Raw genomic sequence first — 10,821 nt, forward strand, 5'->3', positions numbered from 1 at the left:
TGTAGGACCTTGCACTTGGCTTGGTTTAAGGCATAACCTGCTCACTTACAGATTGTACCCAGGCAGTCACATTTCTCAGCACTCTTCTCTGCTGCCAGCATTGCTGCTGCATCATTTGGGTTCAAAGTCTGCCCTCTCCAGGCTTCAGCCTTCCTCCCACAGTCAGATCTTGCACAAGAGATACATCAGTGGTGTGGTGGTCTGCAAGCAACCATGCACTGTTGGTGTGTTCCTTCACCTGAGGGTATTGTGTGGACTTTGAAAGAGGCTGGAGAGCGTTGGTTCAGCACAACAAATATGCTCCTTGGATGGGCTCAGCAGCCAGCTGTACTACGTTGGTGCATGCTTATGATTAGTGTTGTACCATGGTAGCACTCACAGGAGAAGCTCTTATCGGAAGGGAAAAAGAGGAGGTATCTTGGGAAGGGTCTGGAAACTCTTCCTTAGATTGCCAGCACCCTAAAGTTTCACCTGCAAGATCCCTTACATATTGAAATCCCATGTCTGAGGCACCTGTCTAGAACTCAGTGGACCTCTCTCCCCATTAAAATATCGAATGGAGCAGTGGGCTGCACTGCTTTAGGCCCTGGGTGGATGTCATATCATTTCCAAATTGTGCATGTGTTTATAATCACACACTGAAGAGTCTGGAGGAGACTAAACTTCAGGGCTGCACAGAAGGGCAGAAACAGTGCCATTGATAGCTCCCATGAGCCCTGACCCACAGGCTTGGCCTTGTTTGCTGCGCCACATTCAGTTTTGAAAAAGTAGTATATTTTTATTTGCTCTAACAGCACAATGGTTTGTCTAGTTGAGGGGAGGGTCAGCTCTGCATCAGAGGGGAATTAGTGGGCTGCCTAGGGTCTCCAAACTCATAGCTTGTGGTCTCACAGGCCGGCCAGAGGCAGGGCAAGAACTCTGGAAATAGAGACTTATTTTTACCTCTAAAACCACCAGTGGCTGATGCAACTCCAAAAGGCCCTGGAGTTATACCCTTCCTCCTTCAGGGTGGGCTAGAACCTTTTCTAATCACCAGCTATTTTGTACACTTTTCCTTGTGCAGCAATTGAAAGGGAAGATCCTTGTGAAAGGCAAGAAGCTGAGTAGACAGGAGGACCCCGCTGGAACAAATGGGAACAACAACCTGGAGGCAGAGGATGTCTCCGATGAAGATGAAGCAGCTGAAATGGAAGATGAATCTGTAAAGACTGAGATACAGCAGAAGGGGAAGGTAAGTAAAAGAATTAACTGAGTCCTGAAAAGGGGCAGACCTGGAAAGACAGAGAAGCTACAAACAAGATCTTTGCCTATTGCAATGTCTCTGAAGCCCTGCATCAGGAAATCCTGTTTTGTTTTCTGTCCCATGACTCATGCTGGGAAACCACTTTATAGGTGGATTTTGTACCATGCCTAAAAAGAAAAGAAAATGAAACAAAAAACAATTGAAATATAGTTTTAATATGTTCCTTGCTAAGACAGTTTTCAGTGTGGTTTTGGCTACTCAGCTGGAGATGTGTAAGGGTGAATTGTTGAAATAGCTGGAGCTAAGGATCCTGGTCCTTGCTCAGCTTAATTTTCTCTGTCCCAAGTACAAACAGAGATCTTGCAGAGCCAGCCAAGCATGAAGGCATGAAGGTTGGCTTCTTTCCTTAAAAGGAGGCTGGAGGACCCTCAGCTGGGACAGACTATGTAGCATTTCTGGAAGCAGTGGAAGGGCACATGTTCAATCTATCTCTGTGTGATTTGCAGAGATCTATTTGTCATGGGAGCATCATGATTTCATTTATTACCAGAGGCTGGTGACAGAGACTAGTCACATTCTGGGACATACCTGCACCCTCACTGGCCATGTGTTTCTGACCAGGAGAAAGGAGGGAGGAGAGAGCTATGGATCTATGGGGAAGGGGTGTCTGGTTACCAAAGCAATTTGGATTACTATTTTGGGAAGAAAAGGCTGGCCTTTACACCAGTGTTTTGCTCCCTCATGTTAGGACATTAATTTTTGTGGACTGTAGGTCACTGTGAAGATCGTATCCCTTATGGACCAGGCTCATAGGAGCTATAAATACGTTCAGTCCTACAGATGGCAAAGCTGATTGACATTGCCTCTGGATCTGGTCTGATCTATGCTTCCCTTTGCTGATTTGCTCACTATTTGAGGGTCTTGCATCTTTCTCTGAATTGTAATCAATAACGTGTATCATTTTGAAGTCTGTCATTTTCTTTCCTTGCCTCCAATGGAAGCTGGTGGCTCTCACTTCACCCTTGCACCAATGAATGTGGCTGTGGAGTAGGAGGCATCAAAGCTTTGTAAGAGATTCCTTGTTCAAGGGGAAAAAAGCCCAAGCTTTGTGGAGGCCAAAACATCCTTCTCTTGCCCTTATTTCCAGGTTTGCATGTTTAGGACCAGGACAATACGGAAAAATCATTACTAAGACTCTGTTGTAAAGTTTAGCAAGTGGAGACAGCCATTGATGTTGAAATACAAGTGGTCATGCAGAGAGCAGCAGAAAGGGTATCCCACCAACAGAGAGAGAATCTAGATGGAGAGCATCATACGACAAGGGTGCTGGGACAGCAAAGCATCCATTATGTGAAATCCTCTGTTAGATCTCCAATATGGGCTAATTGGGTCGGTTGCTCCTGTGTTTGTAGCCCTAATGACTTGTGAGTTGTGATAGTCAAGCTGAAATACTCATTCATATAATAACACGCCAATAAATGCAGAAGGAGGGATGGCTCTGATGAAATATTCTTGGTAGTAACACTTGGGAAGTCAGTGATACCACTGGACAGGCCAGGATGGGCCTGAGAGGAAGTGTTGCTCTGAGAGTCAGGATTAGCACTCTCCACGCAGGGTGAGGCACATGGCAAGGCCAGGCTGCCCCATTTTCACTCTCTCTTTGCATAAGAGTGCCACTGAGTGTTGATAGTGTGCACTCTTTTCATGTGAAGGTGGTGGAGAAGAGAAGTCTCGGGGTCCTAGACAAAACGTGGTTATTACTTTTGAGTATGACTGCAGAAACTCTTTCTTGGTCTCCTGCTTTTAGAGTGACACCTTGAAGCTGGCCAAGGAACTGTCGGACACAGTTGTCTACTGCAAGAGTGTCCATTTCAATGGCTTTGAGGACCCCAGCCATCCTCGGGCTTTCTATGAGATGTCATCGTTCACAGAGAGCAAAGCTCTGAAATTAGCCCAGGAGTCTGGTATGTATGTTCTGCCCTGGCAAAAGGCCATCCTCTGTCCCAGTCCCTCATAAAGGAACAGTTAGTGGTGGTTAAGCACAAGGAGAAGGCATCTTGAAAGACAGGGCTTATAATCTCTATGGTCATGTATGTCACTGAGAAACAGTGGGAGTAACTTAATATCATAGAGGCTGTTACCAAGAAGGGCATTTTTTACAGGTAGTTTACATTCAGCCAGACTCACTAGGCAGAGCATCAGTATACATAAAGCAGCATCAAGAGGAGATAAAATTAGACCCAGTCACTGAAAGGGCCATTTTCTTCTGTTTTTTCTGTAGCAACCAGTTTTATCCATCACAACATCAGGCACCTGAGCCGGATCTACCCTGCAGGCTGGAGGACAGATTCTTCCAACTACAACCCCATTGACTTGTGGAACGTCGGCTGCCAGATTGGTGGGTGCAACTGGGAGGTCAGAGAGGGTCAGCCAGGCTGGGTGACCCATGGCCTGGCTATGGAGGGCCTTCAATTGATGTAGATGTGTGATCTCAAGCCCTTTGTGGGCAGAGAGGCTCAGTGGTCACTGGGAGAGATCAGCTGTTCAGCAAATGCTCAATGACTTTTCATAGACCATTTTCTGCCCCACCTCAAAACTGTCAGGAGAGCCTTTTCTGTACATCTATTTTGGTCACAGCTTCTGTACTTCTACACAAAGAATTCAAACAGTGAGGAGCTCTCTGGTCTAACCAACAGAGGCATCAATATCCCTCAGGATAGCAAATGAAAATAGGCATATCTGGGCTGGAAAGGAGGTTTTATAATGAGGCTAAGTAGCCAGAGAAAAGATCTGAGAAGGATTTGCTGGCTTCACTGCAGGACATAACTCCTTCAGCACAGAAATAAATAGGTTTATCTAAAAGATGCAGTTGCTCAAGCAGGTGACATAAATTCAATGTAGGACACTTTTTGATCCTGTTGAAGGCAGGAGGACAAATGAGATGGCTGTAATGGCTCCTTCTGTCTCTAGCGTCTATGCAAGAAGTCCTCTGGGGTAGCAGGCTGTGACAGTCAGAGTTTATCACTGTTCTTTGAAGTGTGGAAAAACAAATGTTTGTGTCCATGAAGTGCAATTTCATGTGAATAGTATTAGTATAAAAAGATTACCATTGATTTATCTGAAAGTGACTGAATTTATTTATTTATGTTGCAGTTGCCCTAAATTTCCAGACAGCAGGCACAGAAATGGATGTCTACCAGGGTCGATTCCAGGACAATGGGTTTTCTGGGTATGTCTTAAAGCCGGAATTCCTCCGGGATGAGCAAACCAAATTCAATCCAAAATCCATCACAGAAGGAACATGGGGGACAAAGAAGAAGCTTCTGCTTAAAGTAAGAATAGAAGTTGTAAATTGTTTCAGTAGCATCCACTTTCAGGGGGGAATGTAGGTTATACCTTCTCCTTCTCCTGGTCCCACCTGCTCAGTGTTATCCCAACCCTACTCTTTTCCCACTGCTGGGATTTCTGCTTCAGTCCTGCCTGGGCTTTCATCTTCAGGGACTTACTCACATGTGTAGTGTTTGGCAATAGGAGAAATTAATGACAATATTCACTTTCATTACACAAACATAAGGCAGACATGCAGTCAACAGTCACCACTGTTGTTTACAAGTATCATCTAATCACTGTGGGGACAGTTAGAAAAGTTGCCTGTCCCCTAGCCAGCTGGCTGGGCTGGAGCAATGTTCTTAAGGTACCTTGACTCATGACAACTTCCTCCGAAGGACATCACACTGGCTCTGAAAGATCTGCAACAGCTTGTCACAGCAGGTCCTGCACTCCTGGAGAAGGAGAAGGAAGCTTGCCAGGGAGCCCTCTCTCCTAATGATGACCTGACCTCCTCCTCTGTTTCCTTCACAGATCATCTCTGGTCAGCAGCTGCCAAAGGTGAACAAAAGCAAAAACTCCATCGTTGATCCTAAGGTAACAATAGAGATCCATGGTGTCCAACAGGATAACAACAAGAAGCAGACCAAAGTAATTGAGAACAATGGTAAGGGGTTCTATTCCATGCAGTGCTCCCATGGGGCAGTAATCCTTTCATTTTATGTAGCAAAGTGTTCCTTCCCAAGACTGCTGCCCTGTGGCCAGGCTTGCTCAGGTGCACCCAAGCCTCCCCACACTAGGCAGTGTCACAAACTCACAAAAGATGCTAACTCAAGTTGCTCATAATATTGCCCAGATGGATTTTGAGCATCTCAAAGGACAGAGATTCCTCAGACTGTCTGGGCTCTCTCAAGTGATCCTGTCTTTGACTGACCTCATGATAAAATAAGATAGCTCTTATGCTTAACCAGAAATTCCTGTTGCAATTTGTGCTCATTATACATCAAGGTTTTGTTGTGCACCTGTAAAAAGGGCCTGTCTCTGTCTTCTCTAAAAAGAGGTAGTGGAAGATGGAAATAGTAAACATAGCCTTGAAAACTCAATCTCTTCTCATATGTAACATAGTCTGTGCAAAAGGAGAGCATTTCCTGTAACTCAGAGTCTCTTCACAAGGCAGGGATGCTGCATTTGCTCATTGTTTTAGCCAAAGTGGCCCAACTTAATGCACATCACAGCTATGTTATGGGTGAGGGGTGAAAGCCATCAGCCCCCACCCCCAAAGAGACAGGCTCAAGCCTTACCCATCACTGACCTCAGAGATCTCACAGACATTTCACTTCCCCATGGACCACTTCACATCGGTCAAACATGGCTGGGATTTCTCTCTGTGCAGTGAGGGTCTGAATATTGGGGCCTTCTGAGTTTGCAGAGCACACATTCAGCTTTCTCCTGGGGGAGCAGTGAGGCAGTAGGAGTCTGAGAAATCAGTCATTGCCCTCCCACTGACAAACGCAGGCACACACACACACTGCTTTTCTGTGTGGAGTAAGAGCCAAATGCTAGAAAGCCACTGCGTATTTTCCTCCCTGCTAACAATGTTTCCCTTTTCCTCTTTCCTGTTTGAGTAAATCTGGCCTGGCTGCTAAAGCTCATGGCCTTTTCCGTTACCTACAATGATTTTTATATTGCTTTGAGTGAAAGCTCCATAGGGGATGTTTCAGACCTGCCGGGCCTGTTCCTTAGGGCTGCTCAGCACAGCCAGTCCCACAGCCAGCCCCTGGCTGGCTGGAGTGATACTGGAGTGATGCTGGGGTGATGCTGGAGGGAGTGCTGCTCAATGGAAAGTGAATTAAACAATGAAAACATCAGTTTTGGAAAGAGGCAGCTGCAACAAGAGCTACATTTCATGGGCTGAGGCTTCAGATGCATGAACATGCTTCGGCAGCTCACCTGGTTTGATGTTTTGTGGTTGGACTCCATCTTAAGGGTCTTTTCCAGCGTTAATGATTCCATCATTTTATGACTCTGTGTTGGTGGGACTGAAGCAGGGGCTATGAGCACAGATCAGGTCAGAGCAGCTGTGGAGCTCGAGAAGTTGTGGAAACCTGCTGGCTCAGCAGCTCTGAGCATCCCACCAGGGCTCTGAGATGGGTTGAAAATCCTCCCCAGACATCAGTACAGTGGAACCTACTGTCCTAGGGCTGATGGCTTTATCTTGACTTTCATGATTTCTGCTCCTATGGGATCAGCAACACTGTTTTTTCCCCAAGGATGAAGGGGATCAGGAGCAGATGTGTGTTTTCTGAACAGTCCTGTTAATTTAACCATAAGAATGTCCAAATAAAGTGCACCAGCACAGGTATTTTGCTATGAGACTGTCCACAGGCCCATCTCAGCACCTTCAGAGCCAGCTGAAAGATCCCTGCTTCTTTCAGAATCAACCACAAATCCTCTGTGAACAGCTGACATTTTGCTGTCATTGGGCTGATGCCACCAGGGTTTCAAACAGGGTGTCCTCTCCTCCTGTTTGTTTCTAGGGAGTGGTTTATTGAAACTGCAGAGAGCACCCACTGTGACCTGGAGAGAGAGTATCGAGCTTGCTCTTCATCTCCCATCTGATGTGGCGGTCTCTGGTTTTATTTGCCTTGTGAGTCCAGACCACTAGATCCTTATCCATGACAGAAGTAGGGCTAGTCTGGCTGTCTCAGACACTGCCTTTACACAGGGAAACAGAAAACATTTTGTCCATAGACTTGATGATGCTTTTGTAAACATTAACCTTTCTTGCAGATAGGGAAACTGAGGCACAAGTTGGGTGTACTGCAGCACTCAGTGAGGCTGTTGCAACACAAAGGCACAGCTCTCCTTCCTGTTCTCCCCTGGTTTAAGGCTGCAAAAATTTTCAGGTGGTCCAGTGGCAACCAGAGACATCCATGTATCAGACAGTGAGAACCTGTAGAGCAGAGCTGAGCTCACCTCCCTCCTGCTTCTCGCTGCCTTCTGCGACCATGATGCTGAGGTCTGAAGTGAGCAGCCTTAGCTGAAATATTTATTAATACCAGGTAGCAAATCAGTATCAGAGCTGGGAACAAGGCTCTCAGCATCTCCTATGACCTTTGGCCTCAGTCAGGCAAAGTCTCCATCCATGTGCAAGCATTTCTGACTGCCATCCTTGCTTGTGAGCATCTTGCTTCCTTCCTTATTTGTGAGAAGTTCTGACTGTCATCCTTGTCTATGTTGTCCAGGCTTTAACCCAAAATGGGATGAAGAGTTTACATTTGACATAGAGATCCCTGCACTTGCCCTGGTCCGGTTTGTGGTGGAAGACTTTGACATGTCGACCAAGAATGACTTTATTGGGCAGTACACCCTTCCCTTCACTAGTCTGAAGCAAGGTAAGGCCCTGCTCCCTGTTGCTCACAACAGTGAGCCTTTGGGAAGCTCCAGTGTGCTAGAGGAGTGATCCACATCCATCATAGCTCAGGTCAGAACAGGTTCCCCTCTCTGGGGAGGGGGAAGGTGATAAATGGTTTATCGGGCAGCTGTTAATACTGTCTCTGGGCAAGGGATCCCCTTGTCACCAGTGGCCTTGGGCCTGAAATATTGCCAATGCTTAGACCAATGCCTCTCAGACCTACCTGTTCTGTGGGGCTCTGGGAGCAAAATGCTCTGAGCCAGGGAGGAGATGTTTTTGCAGAGTCTTGGCAAATGTTACCAAATATTTTTCCAGCCGGACTAAAGGGCACTTTCCATCTGTGCCTCTGCTTCCAGGTTACCGCCACATCCATCTTCTCACCAAGAATGGAGACCCGTACTCCTCCTCCACCCTCTTTGTGTACATCAATATTGAGGACTGTGATTAGCAGCTCAGCTCTTTCAGGGCACAGTGATCCTCGTTACGGACTTAGAAGGAATTCAGCATGTGAAGTCTGCCAATGACAGGGTCCTGTTGAATCCTCAGCACATTCTCGGGAGCAGCCCACGGTGCTCCACAGGACCCCTGATGTGAGATAGCCATTGGCCTTCTCCCTTAAGTGTGCTGGAAACATCCTGATGCTGCTGTTGAGATTAATCCTTTTGTACCTGTTTGACCAATCCAGCTGTGGTTTTAGTTCACTTAGTGTGTGATTTTTTAATTTAGCTTTTCATGAGAGGATAGGGGCTTGTTTTTAGCAAAATACAGCTCTTGGGTTGCGTTTGGTCAGACATCTGGACAAAACATCTGTGCAAGAAAACATCCACCCCACCACTGAAATCAGTGGCCAGATGCCAGGTGACTTCTTGCAGCTTCAGATGTCAACCATGTTTCACCATATGAAGTCTTAAATGGGGACATGATTCTCCTCTTTCCTGTTACAGATTTAAAAAGAAAGCTGCACTACAAAGGCCCACGTTATATAACTCGCCTTTCCTTTTGTATTGTAATAAAAAATACAAGAACACTACTCTGCCTGTGTGCCTGGCTCTCGGCCAGGGCGCTTTGCGTTCGCAGCCTGGCTCTGGTCCTCTGAAGGAGAAAGAAGCTGCCGAGTGGCAGAATTCCCTCTAACCCAAAGCGAAACCCACTCAAAGGGACCTCAGAGAATGTTTTATGTCAGTGTCTCTGGAAGTACGCTCAACTGACAGTAGGGCTTTTTTTACCATTCAGTAGGACTTTCTTTGTTTGTGTTTTTATAGAAAAATGTCATTTTTTAACACAGAGGAAGTGGCGGTAGGAGCCGTTGTAAATGTTAGCCTGTCCCACTTGCACTGTAGAGGTAACCTAGCACAGACAGACAAGAGTGTTTTGAACAGCAACAGAGTATTTATGGCAACAAGTGATTTTTCTTCAAGTACAAAGTTAAGGGAATATTGTTGAAATGAAATAATATATATTTTGAAGTGCCAACTATGTTACTAACAGTATGTTAGACTATTAAAACAATCTGGAAAAGTCCAATTACTTGTCACTATTTGCTTCTTTGTCTTACTTGAATGCAACACACATGAAGTTGGAGACAGATCTGCTTGAATTCTTCAAGCTATCCATCTTTCTGGGGTTTTTCATGCTCAGCAGTGGAGAGGACAGGCTGCTACCAAAGAGTTTCATGTCCCTTTAAACCTATTCCACTCTCCCACCTATTTCTGAGTCCAAAATAGCCTGGATGTAGTAGTCCTTGGGCCCACAGCAAAACTGGGTTTCATTTAGTGCTACCTGGAGTTTGTTATGCTGCAGTAATCCTTGCTGGACACATTGAAGTTTCCTCTTCACTACAGTATTGTGTGATATTGTAAAACATTGCCAGATTAAATGTGAATTATACCCACAACTCAAAGGCTCATATTGAATTAACAACCAAGAGCTCAAGAGTGGCAGAAGCCACTAAGGCCAAACAGGGTGTCCTGCAGTGACATGGGCTCTCTCTTAGCTCACCACTGGTTTGGGGCATTTGTATCAGGAGACCCATTTGAAGGCCAAGATGGGAGCATCATTGACTCCATCTCAGGATGAGTCAGATTAACCTACTGAGCTAGCTAAAACCAAATTTTTTGTGGTTTTGGTGTTGCAGGATTAGACTTCAGTGGATTTTTGAGTTAAACCTGCCCTCAGCTGCCTGCTGTGGCCAGTACCAGAGAAATGGGGAACAAAGTGGGGAGATGCAGGGGCAGGACCACACTGTCCAAGGCCACAGTGGGTTTATATAAACGATACAGAGAGGCCACGAGTTAGTCTGCTTATTGTGCACATACATAAAAATAGACAAGATTGGTGGGAAGAGAGAACATCCTTCATCAGATAGGCACAGCTGGGGGAAAACTACTGGAGCCAGGTGGGAAAGTAGCTGAGATGGAGATGGAATGGACCAGAGCACGATGGACAATGATGCAAGGTCTCCTCTCTCCCCAGAGGAAGGAACATGGCCTATGCTGTTATTGTGGAACCTCATCTCTGAGCAGATTAGGAAGTGCTAGAGCCTCACTATAAGGAAGATCTCTGGTGTAAAGAGCAGCACAAGCAGGACATGGCCCACCAGACACCACAGCAAAAGCAGCAAGTGACATGAAAAGGAGAATGTGGGTGAGAATCTTTCCTTTAGAAACCAGAGGCAGAGAGTAAAAACAACTCTCCCAATGAGGAGAGCAGCAGCAGTTTACAATAGGCCCAAATACCAGAAGGATCTATTATCTGTAAAATCCCATGCTGGTTTCCAAGTCCTGGCAGAAGTGCTCCTCTCAAATGTTGGTGAGCGTTGTGGCAGCAGGCATTAAAA

At 46.0% G+C, this 10,821-nt stretch overlaps 1 protein-coding gene across 1 annotated transcript; it reads left to right on the top strand.

Moving 5' to 3' along the window:
* Positions 1-1,063: 1,063 nt before the first annotated feature.
* Positions 1,064-8,433, top strand: LOC104408368 (1-phosphatidylinositol 4,5-bisphosphate phosphodiesterase delta-1-like; the record flags this gene model as incomplete). Its single annotated transcript, XM_010017952.1, has 7 exons — positions 1,064-1,231; positions 3,051-3,207; positions 3,525-3,641; positions 4,397-4,575; positions 5,105-5,237; positions 7,816-7,965; positions 8,342-8,433. Coding segments are annotated over 7 exons (996 nt in total), but the record flags the coding sequence as incomplete, so codon positions are not given.
* Positions 8,434-10,821: the final 2,388 nt, after the last annotated feature.

The sequence above is a fragment of the Nestor notabilis genome, unplaced genomic scaffold (assembly GCF_000696875.1).
Source record: "Nestor notabilis isolate BGI_N333 unplaced genomic scaffold, ASM69687v1 scaffold27597, whole genome shotgun sequence".
Lineage (NCBI taxonomy): Eukaryota > Metazoa > Chordata > Aves > Psittaciformes > Psittacidae > Nestor > Nestor notabilis.